At 51.2% G+C, this 25,919-nt stretch overlaps 1 protein-coding gene across 1 annotated transcript in view; it reads left to right on the plus strand.

Moving 5' to 3' along the window:
- COL22A1 (collagen type XXII alpha 1 chain) overlaps window positions 1–25,919 on the plus strand; it is a 237,546-nt gene that overhangs the window by 74,503 nt on the left and 137,124 nt on the right. The window contains exons 12-20 of the mRNA XM_049632862.1: window positions 4,239–4,292; window positions 5,299–5,343; window positions 6,568–6,621; window positions 8,538–8,582; window positions 17,134–17,187; window positions 19,947–19,991; window positions 24,330–24,374; window positions 24,651–24,680; window positions 24,949–25,002. Coding sequence (XP_049488819.1) covers window positions 4,239–4,292; window positions 5,299–5,343; window positions 6,568–6,621; window positions 8,538–8,582; window positions 17,134–17,187; window positions 19,947–19,991; window positions 24,330–24,374; window positions 24,651–24,680; window positions 24,949–25,002 — 426 coding nt within the window. The remainder of the gene's footprint in view (window positions 1–4,238; window positions 4,293–5,298; window positions 5,344–6,567; window positions 6,622–8,537; window positions 8,583–17,133; window positions 17,188–19,946; window positions 19,992–24,329; window positions 24,375–24,650; window positions 24,681–24,948; window positions 25,003–25,919) is intronic.

The raw sequence follows: 25,919 nt of genomic DNA on the forward strand, positions 1-25,919 counted from the left end.
CACCCCTCCCCTGCCTTCAGCTGCAGAAGCCAGAAGACAGACTGGCCTTTCAAGGACCCACCATCTTAACTGGGTAACCAGCACCTGGGGTGAGCTCTGCAACGGCTCCCACAATAGGCCTGATTCTGGAGGGAAGCGCCATTGAGGGCAGGTCCTCAAAGGAAGTCCTTACTCTTCTCTGACACTCCTCCTTTTGGGAAATCTTGCATTTAGCCCTAGAGTTGTAGAAAAGCAGAGATAAGTGGGCAGGGGTCCCTGCCATCTGCAAATGCACATGCCATGCACTCAGATTGGTGCAGGATGGGACAGGGGATAAAACATGGGTCTTGGAGATGAGGCAGCTGGGGAGCTAAGCCTGCCTCCCTATGCCTGACCACCAGCCTCCTGGCTTCATGCGGAGCGCCGGCCTCCAGTCAGCCAGTTGAAGGAGCTCTGATGCTTTCCCAGGGAGTAAGGGTTGGCTGAGGCCGTGGGGGAGGAACTAGGTCCCTGGAGAAGGGGTGCGAGGCTGGGCGCCCAGGCACTGCTGCCTCAGCCCGCCCACCCCAGCCATGCCAGCCGCTAGGCAGGCTTGGGCAAGCGTGGGCCCTCTGTGCCCATGTGTTCCATGAAAAGTGAGGAGAAAGACACTTGTGAACATGCCCTGAACCAGTGCGTGCAAACGCTGCTCAGGGGCAGTCTGGAGCCCAAAGATGGGCTTCCGTGTACAGATGCTGTAACTTCGGACAAACGATAGAATCCCTGTGGTTCCATTTCATAAACAAATCAAGATTGTAGTCGCGTCTCTTTTGTAGAAGCGTCCCGGGAGGAGTCAGAGGCATTGCTGAAAGGGAAGTGCTCTGTGCTCGGCATGTGGTGAATCCTCAGCGGGGCCTGTCCGCCAGTAGCAGCCTCTTCAACGTCGCTTATTGTTATGTTATGTTGGTATTAACATCGCTGTGATGTTCCTGGTGGTTCTGCCACTCTCAGTGCTAATGGAGGGGTGCTAACGGGTGTTCGGTCCGCGCTCGGGATCTCAGAAACCACTTCTGCCTATCCCGGGTGCCTCCTTCACGGCTGGACCATTGAGTTCCAAAATAGGGACTCATCCGTGAGGCAGGGCCTCATCCCCATTGTGCGGACGTGTAAATGGTGGCTGAGAAATCGCCTGTCATGGCAGCCTCTGCTCGTAAGGAAGCTGCGGCAGTTCGACCCCAGAAAGTGTGCCCGCCGACTCAAACTTGTTCCGAGGGAGCAGCGGCCACAGAAAACCCTGGGTCCCTAATACTGAATGACCTTTCATCATGTGAAGCATCCGTAGACTGCTCATCTGCCCCCTGTATCCGACCAAGGACAGCCACGTGCACCTGAAGACCAATGAGGAAGTCTCCTCCCTCCCCAAACCACACCTAAGTATGATGCTGGCCAACTGGAGACCGTCTCGAGTTTCCTCCTCCTACTCTGTGAACAATTCTCCTTTCTAGCCCTTCGGAAGCCTTGCCAGTGGCAGCCTGGATTCTTTAACGCAAGGGTGTGAAGGCCTTGGTTCTGCCCGTGATGAGGTGCAGCGAAGTGTACGTGCATCTCCCCGTGTGCCCTGAGCCACCCCAGCCCCCCACATGCCCTGTGGCCAGATCGAGTGGGCAAGGACACTGGAGAACCACCATCAGCAAGCATAGTCAAGGCTTCAAGCCTGCTGTAAAGGAGCCTGTTTAACTGAGTTTAACTCTGTATTTCTGCATTTCACAAACCCATTTGGCCGAAGAACCCCCTACCTTCCCACACCCCCCCTCACAATTTAATTACAAATTAAACTGGTGTCACCCAGAACAACTTTGGAAATGTTACAGGGAGCACTGTGGAGACATTCAACACTTACAAAAACTTTGCGGTGGCTGTGATTGTTCCCATTATACAGAAAGTGAAACTGAGACCACCAGGTACTAAGCTGTTTTCCCCAAGTGTCCCTCCTTCCTCTAAGCGAGGGTGGCAGGAGCTGGCATTCAGCCTACTACGTCCTTGATGCTCCATCCCCCGGGCTGCCTTGCCTGGAGACATCCCTCCTCGGGAAGCTTCCACCCACGCTAACAAATCCCTTCAGTCTCCAGGACGGGACCCTCCTGGCCTGAGCGTAAGAACCAAGCACTTACTAGCAGATGAGTGTGTTGTGTGGGCACAGGTGCCCTGTCTCCACCATTAACTTGCTCTGCGAGGACGGGAGGACACATCTTGTGTGATGTGGCACACACATGGCACACGGTTGACGGCATCATTTCCCTGCTGCAAGTGTGCCTGGGGCGGTGTGGTTCCATGTAACCCTCGGCGATCGCGGGCAGGAGCTGCGATGACTGTGTACCGCCCGCAGCCCAGTGATGCTCCCACAGCTGAGTGTGCACTTTCTTCCCCAGCCCTCGCTCACCTTGCGGTGGTCCTGCTGCTGGCCTCCTCGTCCACCAGATGACAGGCCAGTGGCACATGGCCTTCCAGAGTGGCTGGTGTGAGGTCACACAGCTAGAAAGGTGCCGAGCTGGGACACAGACTCACGTCTGTCTGACTCCAGGGCCCCAGTTGTCTGTGTGTTTCTGTTTTCAGTGTCACACTGGCTCAGAAGGGATGTGGAGTCCGTGGAAGGCACTTCATAGAAATTTCAGAAATTTGGTATGTGTGTGCATGTTTGCAGACACACATTTGCACACACACAATGTATAGGTGAACCTGGAAATGCACAACGTCTGACGCACCTTTGAGAAGCAGGGCCTGCCTCGCGGGGTCATTGGCAGACTGCGTAAGACCGTAGAGGTAGAGGACACAGCGCAGCACGGTGTTTGCTAAATATTTCTAATAGGTTCATCAGTTCGCATGTTTGTTGAATGTCCAATAACCTCATTTCACAAATGGGAGAGTCTGGAAAGCGGCATTGACTTACTCAGTGTCCCACAGAAAATTGACGGAGGGAGGGAGCCGGGCTGGACATCTTGGCAGAATCCTTTGACTTGAATCAGATGGTGTCCGAGCTGGATGGGAGCTCAGAGATCCCAGAATCGCTGTTTTTAAATGCCCCCCACCGTGCACTCCCCAGGATGGGTGTGGGAGTTGAGCAGCCTGGCCCATGTCCCCCCTTCTTCCCCACAGCTGCCCCATGAGTGTGCCTGTCATGGGCTTCTGCATGTGATCCAGTAGAATGGAGTGTGATCCCCCAGCAATTGCACTACTAGGTACTGATGCAGAGGTTACAAAAATGCTGATTTGAAGGGGCACATGCACCCCAATGTCTAGAGCAGCACTATCAACAATATCCAAATTATGGAAAGGGCCCAAATGTTCATCAACTGACGAATATATAAAGCAGATGTGGTATATATGCCACATATACACTCCACATATACACTCCATATACACACTCCATATACACACTCCATATATACAATGAAGTACTACTCATCAATCAGAAAGAATGAAATCTTGCCATTTACAACAACGTGGATGGAACTAGAGGGTATTATGCTACACAAAATAAGTCAGAGAAAGGCAAGTATCATATGATTTCACTCGTGTGGAGTTTAAGAAACCCAACAGATGAACATAGGTAAAGGGAAGAGAAATAAGATAAAAACAGAGAGGGAGACAAACCATAAGAGACTCTTAAATACAGAGAACAAACTGAGGGTTGCTGCAGAAAGGTGGGTGGGGGTTGGGCTAAAGGGGGGATGGGCGTTAAGGAGGGCACTTGTTGGGATGAACACTGGGTGTTAAGAGATGAATTACTGGGTTCTACTTTGGAAACCATTATCATACTATATGTTAACTAACTAGAATTTAAATTTAAAAAAAAGAATGTGTTGTGCCTCAGCTTAAGAAATCCTTCTAGATACCTGTTCTAGCCCGTTGGTGCTCAGCCAAGGGCGATTTTGCCCCTCGGGGACCTTTGGCAGTATCTGGAGACGTTTTGATTTTCAGCACTGGGGAGTGCTGCTGGTGCGTAGGGGTGATGCTGGGCATCCTGCAATGCCCAGGGCAGCCCCCTGACAAAGGAGCATCCGGCTGGATGTCGATCGGGTCCAGGTTGAGGACACTGTGCTTTGGGTGGGTGACTCTGAGCCTGGAGCGAGGAGGGGCCACACTATGATTGGGGAGGGGCGTGGGGCTGTCAGGTGCGTACGGACCCCATCTGATGCGGTAGGTCTCCGGTGAAGCCCGAGAATCTGCATGTCCTGTGCTCTTTATCCTGCACTGACCGTTGCTCTCTTTCTCTGTCCCAGGGTTCCCTGGGCCTGCCCGGTCCCCCTGGGAGAGACGGCAGCAAAGGCATGCAGGTACGTCTGTTCCCACCCCTCCCCACAGTCAGCCGCCTGCTCGGAGCCCGTGTCCTTGAGGGCGGTGGCCTTTGCCAGGGCCAAGCCTGAGCTGGGGCTCATTCATACCGGGATCTTCCCGGGTCCCTGTGGGTCAGCCTAATCACTTTGATGACACCAGGCACTGCCTGTGTGTCCTTGGAAGCCATTTCTTAGCTGACAAGCTACTCTGCATGGAGGTCTTGTCTTTGTGCCCAGACCTGCAACCAGGTCCAGGTCCAAAGTGGGGGATTCGCTCATGTTCCCAGTTCGAGGAGCAGCTGAGAATACACCCCATCCCCTGCACATGCCCCAACCCCCCAGCCTCCCTCTTGTCAGCTCCCAGACTCCCCCTCCTCATCCCCTGCCTCTGAGTTGGCACAACCCCCAGAAACCCAGATGAAAAGTGATCTCTACTCGGGAGGGCCAGTCTGCTCCGGGGAAAAGGGATCGTCCTCACCAGGAACCCAAAGAGAGACGGGTTCTGTGTTCCACCTCCTCGTGCTCCGTTTGTGATTTCCAGCACGTGTGAGCAGGTCTCAGAGTGGGAGCCTTGACTGTGAGCCCCTCCTCTGTCCGTGGCCTTTAGCACTCCGGGACAGGAGGTCTGGGGTGGAGACCGGGAGAGAAAGGGGGGTCCTGTGCTCTGCAGGACCCCTCCGGCTCCCCTCCTGGTGGCTAGTCTCCTCCATGCAGAAGGGGATTCCTTGTCACTATGCTTTCTCCACCGTTGTGTCTGCATGTAGTTCCCTTGACCTCCAGCAGCAGGAGCAAGGGGGTTGGGATGTGCCGCGTGGGGTAAAGACCAACTCCCTTGTTCATGGCGAGTCTCCCAGGGCAGCCTGGGGTCTCCTTGCATGGACGGCCACCTTGTGTCTGTGATGGGGTTTGAATTCCAGACAAGGATGCCCCTGAGGCTTTGGGCTTCCCTGGCCTGCCTGGGCCTGTGTCCCAGTGGGTTGTGACTGGTCCTGTTTTGTGTATGCAGGGGGAGCCGGGAGAGCCGGGGCTTCCTGGAGAGGTGGGAATGCGGGTAAGTGTCACTCTCGGCTCTGTTCCTATGATGTTTTCCAGCGGATAGTTTTTTTTTTTTTGAGACAGAGAGAGAGAGGGTGCAAGGGAGCGAGGGGCAGAGAGGGAGGGATGCAGAGGGAGAGAGAATCCCACAAGGGGCAGAGAAAGAGAGGGTGAGAGAGAGAGAGAAGCGGGGTTCGTGCTCACCTGATGCGGGGCTCGAAATCAAGAACCATCAGATCATGACCTGAGCCAAAGTCAGATGCTTAACTTCCTGAGCCACCCAGGTGCCCCTCCAGTCGATAAATCTTGATGCAAAACCAATTGTTTTCGGTGCAGAATAGATCCACAAAGGCTTCCTGTATAACAACACGCATGCCTGTGTGTGTATATCCTCACATCTATGATTTTTCCTAAATTCTTACAAAAAGTGAAGCATACCACTGTCTCCCGTTTATCTTTTTTCATTTAACAACAGATTAGAGATCTCTTTCCACACCTGTTCTCTCAGTCAGTGCACCTCATTCCATGACGTGGGTGCATCATAATTTACATAACCTTTTCCCTATGATGACCCTACGTGTTGTTTCTAATTTCACTGGTCTTTCACCAAAATCAATATGGTAATAAATGCATGTGTGTGTGTGTGTGTGGGTGTGTGTGTGTGTGCATGCTTCTCCTTACATACTGTATTTTATTTCAATAGGATAGATCACAAAAGTTGGCAAGCCTTTGCCTAAAGAAATGCACATTTTAATTTTAATAGATTTTTTAAATAGATATTTCCAAATTCGTTGCCTAAAATCCATAGCAGTTCGAGGTCCAGGCTGCAAAGGAGCCTCAGGGCTCTGCGGACTTCTGTTTCGGCTTTGTCAGGACTCGCCCGGGCTCTGCAGGGCCCACGGCAGAGTGTGAATGACGAGCGACAGGAATCAGGCAGGTCGCTCCGAAGCTGGGCACAGATCCTGGCCAGACGGTAGGGAGGCCATGGGACGCAGGGCAAGTGGAAATGGAAATGGTTCATTATAGCTCGGAGGCCATACTCCAGCTGTTCCTCGGAGTTGAGCAGACAAGGGGGTGAGTCCTGGCAGAATCCTGCTCCACCAGGCAAGGGGGGGCGGCACGAACTCTAAGTAGAAGGGGGCAGCGTGTGGTAGGTGAGGAGCAGGGGTCTCTGGGTCTTGCCTCTGTTCCTGCCTCTCCTTCCCCTTCCCACACCTTTCTTGGGAACCCTCTTCTGCAGGGATTCCAAGGACCACCTGGACCCCCCGGGCCTCCTGGACACGTTGGAGCTCCTGTAAGTAAAGGCTTGTCTCTGGAAGGGTTTCTGTTTTCTTCTCCAGGGATTGGGACCCAGACCCCTGGCGAATCCCCCTCCAGAGTCTGCACACAGAGGACCAGCTGCCTTGGCACGTGTCAATGGCAGTGAGGTGCTGGTGTCTCTTCTTACCAGAAATGCTGAAACATTATGGCCCTTAGGAACCTCCTGGAGGTCGTTTAAATGCACGCTTCTAGGACACCATTCCCAGACAGTGACACAGCAGCTTTGGGGGAAGCCCGGGAATCTGCATTTTTACCCAGCAGCCCAGGTGTTTCTGACACTCAAGCTAAAGAAGCTTTTTTTTTCCCAGCTGGTCCAGTCCGCCACTCCAGAAGGGGTGTGGAGTCTGTCAGTTCCCTGCCCCTAGAACAATGCTAGACCCACAATGAATGTTCAGTAGCCACGTGCCCCTTGAAGCAAGCGATGAGCAGATAGACGTGATGGATAAGGAGCAAAGTGGCTTCATAGTTGTCTCATCGTATTTTTGGTTCTCAGTAAGAGATTTGAGACTCTCTCCAAATAAAAGAAGCAACGTTAAAGGCCATTTTCAAGCATGGCAGCCTGCATTGCCTTGGGAGACTTTTAACACCTCTGATCTCTGTGTGACGGGCCAAGGCATTGGGATGGAATTAAAATGGCACAGATGTCCAGCTGCCCCCAGAGGCCTGGGCGGGCCGTGGAGCCTCTGCCCTCTGGGATAGCGGCCTATGGTTCTGGCCCTGTGCCTCTTCTCCAGGGGCAAAGGTGTAGGTGTTATTCCTAGAATAGGTAATAGGGCCTGGGCAACCTTTAGCATCTTCTCCGCAGAATGTCCAAGGACCCTTTCTCCAGGAAAGGAGAGGAGAGAGTGGGGACCGGAGGGGGTTCCCATAGTAATGCATCCACGCCTCTCCAGCGGGGCTGTGCACTGAGCTGTGGGCCTGGCCCTCGAGCCTTCCCAGGAGAAGGTTTCATCAGCTGGTGCTGGTGGCCCTGGCATCTCCCTCCGGACCCGGCACATGGGAGAAGAGCAGACGCTCCGTATCATTCTCAGCTCCTGCTTTTTTAGTGTGGGCAGTAGCCTGCCGGCAGAACTTCTACAAGATTCTGGCGCTAACCAAGTGATTGATGCAGTCACTCTCTGACTCATGTATTCATTCAGCAGGTGCTTATGAATATCAAGTGGCAGGCATATTCTAGACTGTGTGGGGGTGCAGTATTGAAGGAAAGAAGGAACCGCCCTCTGGGGGCTCACGTTCTCCTTGGGGGAGTCAGAGGAGGTGTCACATGGGGCTTAGTGCTGGGAGAAGAGGAAAGCCTGGTAAAGGGGATGGAGGGTACTGTGGGCAGAGCAAGGGGTAGCGGTTGCGTTTAGATCCTGTGGTCAGAGAAGCCCACGCCTTGGCTGATGCTTCCCTCAACTCTGCTCACAGAGTGGAGGGCATTCTTAGCATAGGATCTGGTGTTGCTTCTCAGGAAGGTGGAGTGGACGCGACAGGGCGGGGGCCCTCTCCCCAGAGGAGGTGGAGGAATGTGGCTTTAAGGCACCCAGGTTTCATGACCTGGATTTCATGTTCACGATGGGATCATAGGTTCTGGGTGGCAGGGGAGACTGACTTCAGAGCCACGTTCCTGCCATTGGCCGGGCCAGCTCAGGGGCCAGGTATATTCAAGCCTAGTCTGGAGGACCTGGAGAACCCCAGCCAGGAAACCAGCCCCAAGAGCTCACCTCGCACCCTGGTGGGGACCTAGGTGCCCAGGCCTGATGGGGGGAGCGCAGGATGCTGTACAGAGAGGGTCCTGGGAGACAGGATCTTCACTGCCTTCCCAGGCAGGGTATCTGTGGGCCCCCGGACCTTCAGAACAGAGCAGCTGGGCTGAGCCGTGTTTCTGATCTACCCCTCTTCCCACAGGGTCTCCAAGGAGAACGAGGTGAAAAGGGAGCCCGAGGAGAAAAGGTATTTACGTTTGCCTCAACCCATCACCACAGCTTTCCATAGAAAGAGGAGGAGGGTGCCTGGAACTCCCCACGCTGTGCTTGCTTGTGAGTGCACGCGTGTGTGTGCGCACATGGGTGCCTGTGCGTGTGTGTGTGCACATGTGGCAGGTGAAGGCTGGTGCAGATGGGGCATTAATTTCCCACCCTAAATGTCAGTTCTGGGCCAGGAGGGCTTGGGCTCGGTACCTGCAGGGACTATAGTCCAGCACACAGACAGAGTTTGGGTTTCCAGACCAGGAGGGTTTGAGAGAGCCCGGCCTGGGACTCAGAAAGTTCTGGTTGCTGCCGTGGACTCACATCTCACTTGGCAAAGTTACATAACCTCTGTGCTTCTCCATTACCCTGATTCTCAAAACCAGAGGAAGGGTGCGCAGTGACCGCCGTGGTGTCGGGGACCCCCATTTAGTCTCTCTCACCAGGGGTTGGGAACTGACCCAAGCTGAGGCTCCACCCCCACCGTGGCCGGCACCCTGGAGTGGGGCTGAGGGCCGCCGTGCCTTCATTCTGTGCACCAGGTTACCACAAGGGGACCCTTGGGCCAGAACTTTCCACTTGTGCTCTTGTTCAGCTGGGTGGAAACAGGACTGCAAACCCACCCCCCCAACCCCCGGCCTCAACCTGCCCATAAGGCATTGGGAGCCTCTGCCCAGGCCCATCCCTCAGATCGAGAGCTGGAACTCGGCCCTCCCATGCTGAGTCAGGTTCCAGATGCTTTTTCAGAGTCTGCCGCGTTCTGTCCTCAGCAGTACACGTTCCTCTAGTTTTAGAAGACATTTTGAAATTATTTTAATTCTGTATCAGTATATTTGGAAAATTGTAAAAAAACAACAACAACAACAAAAAAAACAACAAAAAAACCCCAAACAACATAGCCCCTAATCCTGTTATCCAGGTACAACTATGGGGAACGCTTTGGCCCATTTTCTGTAGGACATGTTCCTATAGATCTGATTTCTTTTTGCAGAGACACACATAATATATTCGATTTTGCAACCCGTCCTGTCTGTTGTCCCTACATGCAGTATTTTTGTCCAGGCTGCTGTAGGGTTTTTATGACTCATTTTAAATGGCTGCATACCATTTCATTGCATGAATAGACCATGATTTATGTGCCTGTCCCCCTAGTATTGATCATTTAGGGTTGTTTCCAGTTTTTCGTGGTTAAAAATAATGCTTGGGTGAATATTTTTAAACCGATAGCTATATTTAGTCATTTAGTTTTCAAATGTAGGGTTATTTCTTTAGGCTGCTGTCCTGGAAATGAGATTACCAGTCAAAGAAAATGAACCTGTTTGTGGCTCTGGAAACACATGGCCACATAGCTTTCCAAAAGGTTCTTTAGAGTAAAGGGAGACAGGAGCTAGCATGGTACCCCACCTGAGGCTCCAAAGCATGATTTCTGTGTGCATATTAAATTTGAGGCATTATAACTTAAAAAGTGACGTGTGACGTCTCTTACCCCCGTGCTCATCGGGCTTTGTGTCTCTTGGTTCTTTTGAGAGTTTTAACACGGTCCCACATATTTGTCTACCAGAAGAGCTCCTTTCTGTGGCTCTCTGCTCCCTTGTTTACCTCGTGGGGACTTGAAAGTGGCATTTGGAGTAACTGGAGATTCAGGCATAGGGTGGCATGGCTTGAGGGGCAGCTCAGAGTCTGCTTTGAAGCCCCTGCCTGAGAGCAGGCAGGATTTGGGAAATGAAGCCTGTAATAGGGCTGGGCCGTAGAACAGCGAGAGGGAAGCCCAGGCTTCCAAAGTGCACAGTGAGCTCAGCGTTGATTCCGGATGAAAGCCCAGACCTTCCACCCTGGCTGTCATCTGAGGGAACTGTCAGGGACCCAGGCCTGTACCCTGGCATGGGGTTCAAAACAGGCCTCCGCTTGCAGTCTCCCTCAAGCTCCTACTGGGGCCTTTCCACTTCAGCGCCCCTAGGGCCCCTATAGTCATTTGTACCAAATCCACGTGTCTTTCCCACACGCACGTGTAGACCCCTCGCAAACTGGGCACAGTGCTCATGCTGCCTTCATCTCTGGGCCCTTGCTCCCTGGGGGCACACTCGACCCAAAGCACACGACCAGTCCTCATCCGCTGACACGTTGGTGTGGCACTGGGCACCCGAGAGGAGCTGACGCCGAAACCAGGATTGATCTCCGGTTACAGAAGGCCTTCACTAACAGGTGGATGAACTTGGACTCTTTTGGAGGATGCATAGGATGGGTTCAGAAGGTGCATTCTAGCACTCGGGCTTAGATGATGTCACAGGAGTGGATGGTGAACAGGACGCTGCGTGGACCATGTCACCTTAGTTAGGAAATGCCATGGACAGAAGGCACGGGGCGCCCAGAGCAGGAACACAGCACCATCCGAAAGATGCTCCTCCAAGCTTCCTGGTTGTAGCAGCTCCAGCTGAACCAGTGAGTTTGGGTTTCCCGGGGTTCCAGTGAAGACTGCAGGACAGAACTCACAAGCCTTGTGAGAGCCAGCTCTGTCACTCGTGGGCTGGGACAGCCACTTGATGTACCAGAGCCTCAGTTTGCTCATCTGCAGAGTGGAGATACTGATGTCATCCCTGAAGCTGGCTGGAAGGTTGGATACGTGTTCAGCACATAACTGACACTTCCACAAATATTTCCTTTCCCCACCTGTGCTTCAGAGGAAATTCAGTCTGTACACACGCAGGAGTTTGTTCTTTCCAAAAGTCTGCTTTGAAGTAACAGCTTCTTCTCGTACAGCATGGGGCTGCTTTTCCAGCAAGCTTTGGGAGTCTAAGTTAAGGCTTTTTTGTCCAGCCAAGAAATGGTGCATTTCTATCAAAATCCTGAATTATCAGATCTGGAAAGGACCAGAGAGAAGCCTGGAGATCTCTCCTTATTTACAAATGGGGAACTGAGCCCAGAGGCCATGATTTCCTGATGCCACGTGGCCCGTTATAAAGAGAGAGATTGCTTAGGAGCTCCTCAATTCCAGTGTGGGCTTTCCCCTCCACGGCACACCAGGCCTGAAGTGGTACCAGGAACGTAGGACAACTGATGTTCCCCTGAACTCTCTCTGCAGATTGGCCATAGCCCAGCTCCCTGCAGGTTTCTAACAGGGCAGCTCAGGAAGTAGAGGGCCACCTCCAGATGACGTCCAGGAGAGGCATCAGCCAGTGTCCCTGTTGGCCTCGGTCTCTCCGGGCTGCACCAGGTGGCTCACCGTGGCATAGAGGAAGTCCTGCACCATTTTGGAGCCCGCCTGCCTGTGTTTGAACCCCAGCTCTGAGCTCTGCAGACCGTGTTACCTTTGGAGAGTTATTTAACGTCTGAGCCTCAGAGTCCCTCATCGCTGAGGGTGACTGTGTTACATGAGGGCCACCAGGAGGATCAACGGAGTTAAGATTTATAAAATGGGTAGAAGAGTGCTGGGAAATATGTGCCATGTGTAAAGGGCAGGGACACAGAAAGAGAGGGACAGAGACTGAGACAGAGAGAGACAGGAAAAGATAGAGAGAGGGGGGAGCCCGAGCCTGGGCTATGCAAGCTCAGCTTCGGGTATGTTTCCAGCTTCCTTGCTAACTTTCTGGGCAGCTCTGAGGAGAGCTGGCCCCTTCTCTGCACCTTAATCTTCCCAGATGTCAAGAAGCCTGGACTGCATCATCCCGTGGGCTCCTTCCCAGTTCTTGTATCCGATGGGTACTTAAAACAGTTTATTTTCTCGCGAACCTCTCTGATTTCTTACCTCAGCAAGAAGGAACTTTCCATCTCCCTTTGAGACAGGCCCATCAGTTGCCTGGCCTTGCGCAGCTCGGAGCCAGGCCGCGGAGAGCCACTGCCCGTCCATTACCGAGGCCACCTTCAGACAGCAACACAGTGGGCGTTCTGTGTAAGGTGGGGGACTGCCCTTTCTTGAAGCCTCTTCCAGAAGGCGTGGAGGCTCTGAAGGTGTGAGGGCATCCTGGCAACTGAGGGGCAGTAGAGCCTGAGTGGACTGTCCAGGGACTACTGAGCTTGGGACAGCTGGCAGATTGCAAGGGGACTCTGGTCACTAAGGAGCCAGAAGGTGGATACAGTGTTCTGTCTGGAAAACCGGGCTGCCAGGACAGCTTTGGGTGGATGTGACACTCACACTCCCGAGGCCCGGGGGAAATGCCCTGGTTTGGGGATATGGGAGCCAGGGCATGGCACCCAAGGAAACTGGTAAGGGCACCAGCTTTGGAATCAGAAAAAAAAAATGCTTCTCAGACTGGCTCTGCCCATACTGGCTCTGGGAACTCACACAGGCTTCTAACCCCATGTCCTGATCTAGCAGTACCTGCCTCAGATAGTGGCTCTGAGGGCCTGGCTGAGCGAGATGTGAAGGCAAGTACAGGACGTGGCCCCTGGTAGGGGCTCCCTACATGTTAACAGAATGGGAGTTTTGAAGGGCCGAAAGCCATGATCCTCCCTGGTGACACTGGCCCCCACCTCTGCCTTAGAGAAGCCCCTCAATCCTCCTCGTTCTGGGGGGGGGGGGGCAGGAAGAATTGCCCACTGGGTCTCACTGTGACAGGTGTGTGGCGAACATCCCTGACATGCTGGGTGCACAGAGGCATGTTCCCTCTTTCACTGGGTGAGGGTCTACATGGCACGTGCCCAGCAGACACATGGCCCACGCCCCTCCCACACTGACCTGCACACCAACACCCAGACCTGAGATTTATCAAGGGCAAGGGTGGCTTCCCGCTTTAATGGGGCACGTGCTCCCCCTGGTGTCAGAGATCCAGAACCGCAGCGGGAGGGTTTGGCATGGAGGGGCCCTCAGAGCTTTGCAGGCAGGAGTGATTCCTCCTTTGAGTCGTTCGACCCAGGATGACGCACTTAGTCTCATAGGACTGAAGGGCTGTGAGACCCAACAGAGCCAGCCTCGGCCCCCGGTGTCCGGAAGGTGCTCGGGATGAGGACGGGTTCCCTTGCACCTGCGTGCACACACACGTCCCTGTCGGTGAAGGATTGTGAGTGTCGGAAGAGGTCTTAGGGTTCTGGGAATACAGCCGCCTTTCTTCTGTCCTCGCTTTTCATTGTTTCAACCCAGTTGGGAAACTGAGTCTCAGAGCAGGGTAGACTCTGCAGGCGGCAGCCCACGTTGGTGGAAAACAGCATTAGAACTCAGGTCCCTGACCTCCAGCTCTCCTCGGTCCCCTGTTCACATCACAGCCCTTGCTGTCCCGTGAACTTGACTCTGCTGGCCCCTTGTCTCTGGTTGGTTTTTCTCTCCTTCCCCACCCTACGTAGCCACTCTGCTTTGCTTAACTAGCTTCTAACGTTGCACCTTCCACATGCCACACATTGTTCTGTGCATTTTGCAGATATTGATTGGCTCACCTAATTCTCACCAGAGCCTTAAGAGGTAGCTGCTGTATTTATAAATTGGAGATAGAGTCAGAGATGCCAAGTGACTGGTCCAAGGTCACACAGCTTGGGATGTGGGAGAGCCAGGCTTCGAGTCTGAGTTTTGGGGTTGACTGCGGCTCCCTGTACCTCTGCACACCCCCCACCACCGGGCCCTCGCTGCCACTGTCTTCCAGGAACCAAGCAGGTGGTCAGCTGTCCAAACCCTGTCCTCTGTTGTGCTGATGCGGTCAGTACAGTGGTGACAAGTCAAACAAAACCATACAACGGCAAAACAAAGCTAAGTCTCAGACTTTACGTGGGACATGCCCTTTCTAGTTCTGCCTCCGGCCCCGTCCTTCCCTTTTGCTTCCTGTCGCATGCCTCAGCTGGGCTTCTGTAGGCACTTCGGTTAGAGACCCTGCTCCGTAGACAGCAGTCTTCTGTCTGTCTGTGTCTGGGCTCTCCCTCAGCTTCTCTCTCCCCTTGTCCACCCTGGCGTGGTCATTTTTCTCTTCCCGCATCCCCCTGCTGGTGAACACACACATCTGTCGGCACTCTGGCTGTGTCCCACCTGGCCCTGCTCTCCGCGTTCTGGCTGGGGACAGGCAGCTGGTGCTGGAGCTCACCTGTGGCTTTCCCGAGTTGCTGCTGGGAGAAATCTTGCTTCCGGGCCTCACTGATCTTGATGTGCAGGTGCGAGGGAGTAAGAAATGGGGCTTGAGCAACAGGCAGAGCCCTCTGCTTTGTGATAGACCTTGTGAAATTGTACTCAGTTGACACGGTTTTTTTGTTTTGCTGAACCCTGGGGAAGTGCCACATTCAGGGGTGACATTTAGTAGGCTGGCCCTGTCTAAGGAAGAGAGCTCTGGGCTGGCCATCAGGAGACCTTGTCTTCAGGCCTGCCACTGTCACACAGGTTCTGTGTGACCCTGGACTAGATATACCCCTAAGGTCAGTTTTCTCACCTATAAAATGAAGGCACTGGATTCCATGGGTTCTGAGACCTTGTCAGTTCCATGGGAGAGACCAGAATGCTCCCCCAGTGTCCTCTGCTCAGACCCCAGGGGCAGTAGAAATAGAGGGGGAAGGGTCCAGAGACCCAGGCTCTGTTGTCAATGCAAGCACATCCTGCCGGGGTTGAGTGGCTTTCTATCTGGGCCCCCGTTTCCTCATCGACGGTCTGCCCTCGGACCTGCCAACCTCATGGCAGGTGGAGGACGAGAACGTTGGTAACTAATGTGGAATTAGTTGGCAGAGAAAAATCCTCTCTGTTCGCCCAGAGCTCATGTAATGAAGAGACGTTTTTAGAGAATGAATGTGTAATCGTGCTTGAAAATGGAAAGGTGTACATCATTGCTCTAGAACTTCTGAAATCATTTCTGAAGGGCAGAGAACATGTATGCCTAAGTTTACTTAGATGCGGGAGAGAAACTACAAAGCAAGCTGCAGAGCTGGGGAGGCTCCGCTCCGGGGCTGTGGGCAGCAAAGAACCTGGGGCAAATATCGGTGCTTCACTGGAGCCCTGGCTTGAGGGTGCTGAGTTGCGTGGCTCCTCCCCTGACCTCTGCTTCAGTGGGCCCGTGGGAAGCGTCAGTGTTTGCCCCCAGACTAACAGAGAAAACAGGTACCCAGCAACGGCCAGAGGAATGGAAGCATTCAGACCAAGAAGAAAAGCTGATGCCTCCCCCCTGTCGGGTCCACCTGACCCTGTGGTTCCTGGCTGTGAGCTGCAGGGAGGTGACTCGTTCCCTGCAGGCAGGCCAATAGGACCAGCGTGGCAAAAATGAGCAGAAGACCAAGACTCTTCAATCATTCAGAGAAAAGAGACATCCTGAAAGATACACCTTTAAAATAGAAAACAAAAAGGCAAAGAAGGAACAACTTAGTAGATCAGTTATAGAGAAATACAGTCAGAAGAACTTTCGCGTGTAGCCTTCTGGTCACTCAATAAATGTCAGTGGGGGCCACACTGCGTCTCCAGGCTGGGCAGTGGGGGGGTGCCCTCATGGGAAGGGTGAACACACCTCAGGCCTCATGTGAGCGAGAAGGATGGTGACACAGGTAATAGATGCAAATAAAATCAATGGCAAAATGAGGGACACAGTGAGACAGGCTGGGGAAGGATGGGTGTCTAATTTGAATTAAAAGGCCAAAGAGATGACTTTGAAGTGAGCCCTGAAGGGTGCTGAGGAGCCAGCAGAGGGAACAGTAAGCACAGCCTGTGGAAATGAGAGAAGCCGCCATGTTGGGGAGACTCTGAGAAGGAAGCCATGGTGGCTGGGGTGGCACTTAGTAGAATGTTCATATTAGCATGGACCCCCCCCCGCCCCGTCATCAGCTGAGTTCTCAGTGGGGAGAAGACACAGCTGGGGACATTAGACAAGGAGTTATCCCATGAGAGGAACACACCGACATCTGTGGACTTTGGCTCAAGAGAACCGTGCTGGGCTGGGAGAAAGATGGCGGCATCTGCTCACCACCTGTCACAAGCAGGTGTTTTGGATAGGTTATCTTCTCCCTTAGTCATAGGTGTCTTCCCAGGAAGGGGTTATCATCATCCCCGTGACACATGGTCAACAGAAACAACCTCAGAGGCAAAGTGACTTGCCTGAGATTATACAGCTAAGAAAGACAAGCCCAGCTTTGAACGCAAGCAGGTGGGTGGGCGTTGGATGGATGCGTGAATGATCGCTTACCGTTAGCCAGCAATTCACTTTTAATTCCAGGCCCTGGGGACGTAGTGGACGTTCATGCATATCCACTGGATGAATGAATGGAGAAAGACATGCTCAGTTTCATTAACTGCATCACAAACCCCACAAGTCCGTTACTTGGACCCTAGGAGATGAAGAGACCGTGTGGTTCCAAGAGGCTACATGGCCTTCCCTTGGTCACAGATTTGGGAAATGCAAAGCAGGGAATAGGGATCTGGTTTCTCTGACCTTTGACTTATGCACTTTGACCCCCGATGCACATATATTGTAGCCTGGTGTGTGTGTGTGTGTGTGTGTGTGTGTGTGTGTGTGTCTTGTATCCAAAGATGCTGGGTTGAGAGTAAAGGTTAGAAGAGTAAGACGCTAAAAACCTTTGCATTCCCTGATCATGGCCCTGACCCCAGAGATGTACATTGGTTCTTCATTTCTTCATTTTCCTTCCTTTTCCAGGGGGAGCGAGGCCTGGATGGATTCCCTGGGAAGCGTGGGGAGATGGGAGAGCAGGTAAGCAGGCATTGGCTCTGGTGGCCTAGGCTTTGTCGGAGGACAGGATCAACTGGGGCCAGATAGAAAGCTCTGTGGGGCCTGATTGCCTTGGGCTCTGGCTCAGCTGGAGGCTCCAGGAGGCCCAGTGACCAGACTCCAGCTTACGGTCATACAGTCCTCCTCCAACACCAGGGTATTGGGATCCCTGAGAACACACCCATTTCAATACGTTCTAACCTCGTTGACCCATGTGACAATTGCAGTAAAGGCCAGGGACGACGTGCATGTGATGTGTTCATTGGTGTCTCTTCTGTGAGAGTAAAAGATTACAAACAACACGGAAGCTTCTCACTGAGGAACTAGTCGAACAAATCAGGGGGTTATAGTTGAGCTATAACCATATAGTTACAGAGGAATAATATGAAGCCATGGAAATTAATGAAACCCCTAACATGCTGATAGGGACGTTCCATAGATACTCGGTTAAGTGGAAAGTACAGGCAAGTGTAGATTGGTGTGGGAAATTGCACTGAGGACTTATGCAGATGTGCACTCTCTCTGAAACCTACTGTTTTTGTTCATGGCCTCCGGAAGAGGCCCCTCACTGACTTGTGGAAGGGAACGGAAGGGAATTCTCATGCACACAAATTTTGAACCTTGGGGGGAATGTGTTGTCCAAAAAGTAACTAAATTTAATTATTTAAATGGTTAAAGCTGTAAATAAAACCTAAAATTCTACATCTGCTTGAAGACAATTGGGAAAATACGTATTTGTATACCATAATACATTATCAGTCCATTAATATGTTCATATTACTAGCTTAGAGATAAAATAATAACATAAATTAACTAAATTTGATATACAAATCCCTTGCCATGTATTAATTTCAATATACTTTATTGACATAAATTAAATCTATGGATAATCTCAGCACCCCCAAATAACATCTTGGTTTTGTGTGTATTGTCACTTAACAGATTGGAACAGTACCTTTTTTTTAATTTAATTTTTTATTTTTAAAAATTTACATCCAAATTAGCATATAGTGAAACAATGATTTCAGGAGTAGATTCCTTAGTGCCTCTTACCCATTTAGCCCATCCCCACTCCCAACCCCTCCAGTAACCCTCAGTTTGTTCTCCATGTTTATGAGCATCTTATGTTTTGTCCCCCTCCCTGTTTTTATATTTGTTTCCCTTCCCTTATGTTCATCTGTTTTGTCTCTTAAAGTCCTAATATGAGTGAAGTCATATGATTTTTGTCTTTCTCTGACTAATTTCACTTAGCATAATACTCTCCAGTTCCATCCACGTAGTTGCAAATGGCAAGATTTCATTCTTTTTGATTGCCGAGTAATACTCCGTTGTATATATATACCACATTTTCTTTATCCATCAATACCTTTTTATGTCTTGCCCCTTCCTTTCACATTATGTCATAAACATGTAGCCATTTTCTTAAATATTCACCAGGGACAGGACTCCAGTGACCACTTAGTATTCTATGGTCTGAATGTGCTATCATTTATTCATTTTTGTTGCTTAAAAATATTTATTGCGTGCCGCCCCTGTGCCAGGGCTGACTCTTTTTTTTTTAATGTTTATTTTTGAGAGAGAGGCAGAGCACAAGCAGGGGAGGGGCAGAGAGAGAGAGGGAGACACAGAATAGGAAGCAGGCTCCAGGTTCTGAGCTGTCAGCACAGAGCCCAACGCGGGGCTCGAACTCAGCGAACAGTGAGGTCATGACCTGAGCCGAAGTCAGATGCTCAACCGACAGAGCCACCCAGGTGCCCCAGGGCTGACTCTTAACACTAGAAATACCCACCTGCTGATGGCCCAGAAGGAAAACCCCCTTCTTGCAGGGGAAAGGCAACCAAATAATGAACAGCAAGTAGGAAGATACTGATGGTGTGGAGGCAGCGGTGAGGGACAGTGAGCCTCATGGAGGGGGTCCTCCTATGAGGGGACACTTGGTCTGTTCTCATCTTTGCTGTTTATAGGAAAAAAAGGAAGCAAGAGAGCTCACATATACATCTTGGAGCACATCTCTAATTATGCCTTGAGAATGAGCTCCTATGAAAGTTCCTTGTCCACGGGGATGAACACTGGTTGTCCATCTGCCTTCCAGATTCTTCCTCCTCTTAGGAGGAGACTCACAGGAGGGCCCCCGGGGTGGTGTGGCTCAGGGCCCCTCCTCACTCCGCTCCTGCAGGAGCTTTACCTCCTCTGCTCTCCACTGGGACCCTCTTAGAAGGCTTCCTGGTGGGAACCCTGGGAAGGAGGAGGGCAGTCTGTAGCATCTCCCACACTGGCCGTCCAGTGCCTTGGTTTTCCCTGCTGCACTGGCTGATCCTAGCCCAGAGTCCAGGCAGCCCTTTCCCTCCGCCCTCGGCCCTGGAGACCTAACTGGTCCTCAGCATCTTCTGAAGAGTCCATGACGCCCCACAGATCATGGATGCCTGCTTCCACCTCTCATTTGGAATTTCTCCAGTGTGTCCTCATATTCTTCAGGAAACTGTCCTTGCCTCTCAGAATGGGTGTTCCACACACCCCAGTACAGCTAAGTCCAGAGGGGACCACACAGAATGTGACATTTGCCGGGGGGGTGGGGTGGGGGTGGTCACTGAGAAGGAATTTTCCGGCAGGAAGTCCCATCCAGGAAGTCTGATCTGTGATTTCTGGGGGGAAAATGCAGATGAGAGCTTTGGGGCTACAAGGCCCTGACCTCCTCCTTCCTGGCTTACTGCTGGTGACAGTCCTCCCTTTCTTTCCTCCAGGGAAGACCTGGCCCTCCTGGCGTGGCAGGGCCCCAGGGAGAGAAGGTAAGCCGGGCCTGGGGAGAGACAGGCTCTGGGCAGGTGGGCACGGTCATGGCCACCTGAACAAATCAGGGCCCAGGCTGGAGTTCTGGGAACCGAGTGTAGACAGAGGTGGTGAGCTGGGCCTCAGGAATTCAGCTCACAAGAAATTTCTGGTTATTTTATTTAAATTTTGTTTTCCTACTTTGAGGAATAAAAATCCATTAAGAAATCCCTGTTATATAATACCCAGACATTATTAAAATATTTTGCTACTTAAATTGCTTTTGGGGCTAAGGCAGGCTGTGAATTAATACCAAACAAAATCTGACAGATCCTTCCTCTTCTTCTTCCATTTTTCCTTCTCTCCTCTCTGCAACATTTTAAAAAATGTGATGATTTTTTTTCTTACCAGAATAATAATTCTGAAAATGTACTAGATCTTTCATAAATAAAATAAAGATCGCATCTCATCATACTGGCCATGTCCTTTAGAACATTCAACAAGGCCTCACTCAGTAAATTTGCTGCTTAGAATTTCCGTATCTCGGTGGGGAAAAAAAATGCATGTAAAAAGTCTTGGCAGGTTGTGAAATGCTGTGAAAATGTACATGAAGACAATAGCTTTCCTAAGCATGCAGGGTGGCAGGGAAAATTAGGAAGGGGTGGTGTATTCTGGGTTATGATAAAAGGAAAAGAGCATGAGTTCCAGATTCTTCCATAAGCCCTTAGGAAAGGCATCCAGCATCGGGTTTGAGAGTAGCTGGGGAGAGTGGGAGGGGGGAGGAAGGGGTGGGGGAGGAATCCAGGTAAACTAAGATGGATTCAGGCCAAGAAGATCACATCTATTCAGGGTCACACCGTGGAGCTCAGGCGAAGGTCACTGCCTGGTTCGCACGAGTCCCAGCAAATGCAAAGAAAGGCTGCTGTGACTCTTCGTGGAAGCAGACAGGGTTTGTATTATAAATAAACAGATCTACAGGCTGAAGAAGCCTCACCTTAGGAATGGCGGCTGGAGAACGTTGATGTCTTCCAAACTTGCTCACGTGGGTTTCAGTTCTAATGGAGTTAAGTTATTCTCTCTCCCAAGTATTTTTAGAGTTGAGATTTATATTGTTATATTATCCTAGCGTCAGGATTTTAATATATTTCCGCAGTTCCTTGACAGGGGATTCTAAATTCTAAAATAAGTCATTTATTTCAAGTCACTAAGAGGGAATGATCCTTGAGGTTTGGGTCTAGGTGATTCCTGCTACTGTGTGTGTGTGTGTGTGTGTGTGTGTGTGTGTGTGTGTGTGTGTGTGAGAGAGAGAGAGAGAGAGAGAGAGAGAGAGAGAGAGAGAAATATCAGCCTTCCACCTCATTTATAGATGTTTTTGGCCCCTGCAGTTTGGGAAGCAGCTTAGTTATCACTTATTATGATGAATACAGCAGAAGGTCTAAGACAAGGTGACGGGTCATGGCAGTATTTGGGTCATTCACTGGAATAACCAGGAAACCAGTGATGCTCAGGTGATAGGATGCCTCACAACTCATTCTAAGAGACCATCATCTAGACAAATCTTAGATGTTTTATTATTTGAGAAAGCCATCAGAACCACAAAGCTGGTCTTTGATACGTCCTGACTCTACGGATGAGAGAACAGAGGCCCAGAAAATTAGGGTGTCTTGTTTCAGACCCCACAGTGGCCTTGGACCAAGGTGCACAGGACTCCCTGCCCACACAGTGATGGGCCGCAGATCTCAGTGGCCAGGACGTGCTCCTTGTGCCGTGTTAAGAGTCCTACTTGACTGACTCCATGCTTGTGTTGGTTGTCTATTGCCGCATAACAATCTTCCTGAACCTTGGAAGTGTAGACCAGCCGTCAGGTGGTCTCACATCATCTCCGAGGGCCAGGATCTAGGGCAGCATGTCCTGGTCCAAGGTCTTTCGTGAGGTTGTGGCCAGGCCTCCAGCTAGGGTGTGGCTAGCTGAAGAATCTGCTTCCAAGCTCATACACATGGTCTTCATCAGGGCCTCGGTTCCTTGATGGCTGTTGGCCACAGGCTCTGCTTCTGCATTACACGGCCTCTCTGTAGAGCTGCTCACAAAAGGGGAAACTGCTTCCCTGGAGCGGGTGGTGAGTGACCTGAGGTTGGGGTGATGTGGGTCCACATGGAGGCCACCATCATTGTTGTAACTTTATCCCGGAGGCCGCACAGCGTCCCTTCTGCTGTGCGCTGCTGGTCATGTGGCCTAGCACTGGCACCGTGTGGGAGGTCACTGTACAAGGTGGGGAACACCAGGGGGCGGGGCTTCTGGGGGACATCTGGGAGGCTAACTACCACAATGGCTAAAATGACCATTGCAAAAAGGCATCACCTATGTAATAATGCAAAGAAATGATTCATGGACAGACTATTAGTCTGTTCTATTACTTACTAGCTTTTTGACCTTGAACAAGTTCCTAAGCATCCCCATCCCTAAGATGGGAAAGAGTATCAGAGGGGAAGAGGACCTTAGAACAAGGCCAGGCAGATGGAAAGGCTCTGGTATCTGTTAGCTACAGACACACAATTATTACGGATGAACGACGGGATCGTAGTTTTCCTTAATAGTGATTTAATAGGTCAGGACACTGGCTCTCATAGTCTGTAAAATTACCTGAGCCAGTGAGAAAGCACGTACCCATTAATTTCATAACTGTTATCGAAAATTCACTCTTTATAGTGTGATGATGATGAATACAACAATAAATACTACAAAAGTAAATGTGGAAACGAGGCTGAAGCATAGTGGAAATGAAAGAAAGGCGATGAAGTCATGAACCCAGAAGATTCATTATTCAGCTACATGTATCTAATTATCTCTCATTTAAATATATGTGTGTGTGTGTGTATATATATATATATATATATATATATATATGATGGCCACACAGAAATTACAGTATAGCCCAGAATGTCTTCGAAGAATCATGTTACCAAAATATTAATAAGGTTTCTGGGAGCCTAGGGAAAAAATAATTTTGGCCGGGGGTGGGGGTTGAAGGACGTTCATTCACGGAGAAATGGAGATATGTGAGCTGATTTCTGAGGGCATGGAAGTTGTCATGTGTAGACGTCATAGAAGCATCTGGAGAGGGTCTAGAATGGTAAAAAAAAAAATGCAGCGTGTGAGTGTGTGTGCACGTCTGTGGGGGTGGGTGCGTGATGGTGCCACAGAGGGGAAAAACCAGCATCTTGAGGTGTTTCTGAGGTAGGACCCCATTACTGTAAGTGCAAGACAGAGACAAGGTACAGCAAGAAAGGTGGGTGCTTGTTAACTCTCAGTTTTGCTGTGTAGCCAAAATTCTGCAAAAAAAATAAAGTCTATTAAAAGAACATTTAGTTGGGATCTTAGAAACTTTTCCGAGTCTCGGGCAGCCAGTGGGGACAGTGGAGTTGTGGCTGTGTCAGTGGCAGCGAAAACACACCCTGTCCACATGGTGGGACCTCCCACGCAGCACAGGACCACGCACGTGCCTGGAGTCCCTCATTCTGGCTCCTCGGCGTTGGCATTTAAGAGATGCTTTCATATTTATCCAGAAGCTCATTCATCCTTTGCTAGCCTACTCAATAGCACTTTGTTCTTGCTTCCCCACGCTCCCTGAGCTAGCCTCAGGGGAAAATGAGGAGTTGTATCCCCAAACTGTGTGGGGGGACATGGGCTACAAGTCGTGTCCTTGTTTAGAGCTATGGGGCACTAGAGTCATAGCAGTGAAGATTTTTCTATGGCCACAGTCACCAAATATGCCCCCACGTAGAACCAAGATGTGGCTCACACCCTGGAAACCTGACGCAGCCACAGCCGTCATAGGCCAGGTGACCCGGAGGTGCTGGGGCAGGGGACACAGAGCAAGTCTTTTGCACCTGATGACTTCGTGAAAACAGATGGGAGTGATCACAGCATCTGTGTTACTTCTTTGATAAACATGAAATGCTGACCACGTGCTGAACCGGGGACTTGGCACGAAGGATGCGCCATAAGGTGTCATCACCACTCTGGCTGTGTCCACTGTGGTGCCCGTACCACAGGTGCTCACTGAAGAGTGGACCAAGAGCTGGAAGGGACTGTGAAAGCACCAACCGGATTCTGGGCTGGATGCGCAGAAGGGAGAAAATAAAAGCTCCCGTGATCTTGGTACAAAGATAAGAATTAGATGCAGAAAATCTGTCAGGAGGAGCGGGGGAGGCCCAGCATGGCGGGAGCATGAGCTGGGGCTCAGAGGAGGCAGTGGTCCCATGGACTTGTGTGGATATCAAGGGCCCCGAAGGGGGGCGGGACCAGCAGAGGAAGGTAGCAGAAGGTACACTGGTGACGTGTGTGTCATTTCTGCGCAGGGTGACGTGGGGCCTGCAGGACCTCCTGGGGTACCGGGCTCTGTGGTAAGTGGGCAGCCATTCCAAGCGGTGGGAATCCCAGGCTCATGTGCTGATGGCATTGGGTGTGTGGAAAGGTCCTCGCCTCTAAGAATGAGCAAGAACTCTTCTGACCCCATGAGCTGGAATACAAGACTTTGAACACTAAAAGTGGGATAAAATCGGAGAAAAGTCAGAAATTGCTGCGTTACGGCAGGCTGTGCGAATACTGTTACCGGAGCTGAGGGGAATGGTCGTTGAAAAAAGGCCACCCTCTTTGCTGACACATGGTTTGTCCCACAGGTGCAGAGAGAGGGCCTGAAGGGCGAGCAGGTAAGGGGAATCCGGGTCCTCCCCCTGTGGGGCTCCAGGTAGGAGCAGAGATGGAAAGGCTACCATCATGGGGTCGAAGCTGCTTTTTGAGCTCAGATGGAGCCTTCCAGAGATGGGCCAAGTTGATTTTCCACCAGGAATGCACATTCCTGCTCTATATCTCTGGGTCGCTTTTTGGAACTCCGGACATAGACTCTGAGTCAGCAAAGGGTCCTGAGTCATGGGGATGGGGAGCTGTGGCTAATGTGTGTTTGGCTTCTGTTACCAGGGAGCTCCAGGACCACGAGGCCACCAGGGCCCACCTGGGCCACCAGGAGCTCTGGTAAGTCACCGTCTCAGCCCAGGGTCTGCTCTGAACACATCTAGGTCTGGAACACAATGGTTTTCCACCTCTTAGCTCTTTGGTATTGCAGAAGCTGGTCCCATCCCCTCAGACGACAGGCGGTGGTGTTACCATCTTACACAAGAGTAGGCTGAACCCTGACCAGTGGCATTACTGGCCACAGACCAGGCAGTTACCAAGTGTGGAACTGGAATTGAAACCCAGACAGCCTGACTTCCCAGCACCACCCCCCCAGGCAAAAAGAGGTCATTAGTGGGATTTCTGGTGTGCAGTCTGGTGTTTAAGTTTCCATTTACTTATTTATTTAATGTTTATTTTTGAAAGGGGGGGAGGGGGGGCAGAGAGAGAGGGAGACACAGAATCTGAAGCAGGCTCCAGGCTCTGTCTGAGCTGTTAGCACAGAGCCGGATGCAGGGCTTGAACTCACGAACCACAAGATCATGACCTGAGCTGAAGTTGGATGCTTAACTGACTGAGCCACCCAGGAGTCCCCTAAAAAGTAGGCTCTGTGTCTAATGTGGGGCTCAAACTCAACGACCCTGAGATCAAGAGTCACATCCTGGCAACATGCTGCTGACCCTTTCAAATTACCATGTCTTATCGAAGGTAATAAGACGGCTGTTACTGTGAAATGTCCATAAATCAGATTTATATGAAGCCATCAGGACCCATTCCTCATTAGGGTAAATGTGTATGGTTTTGTTGGGGTGAAGCTGGAAGAAATCTAGCAGATGTTTAATTCCAGTATAATTAGAACAATTTCATGTCAAAAAGTTCAGGTCAGAAGCGCCACCTCTGTCTCTGTAACCTTGAATGTCTTGTTTAACTTCTCTAAGGCATGGTCTCCAGAGCTCCCCACGATTATGATAACCGTTGGGAGATTTAACAGTAGAAAA

This window comes from Panthera uncia, chromosome F2 (assembly GCF_023721935.1).
Source record: "Panthera uncia isolate 11264 chromosome F2, Puncia_PCG_1.0, whole genome shotgun sequence".
In the NCBI taxonomy this organism is placed as follows: domain Eukaryota; kingdom Metazoa; phylum Chordata; class Mammalia; order Carnivora; family Felidae; genus Panthera; species Panthera uncia.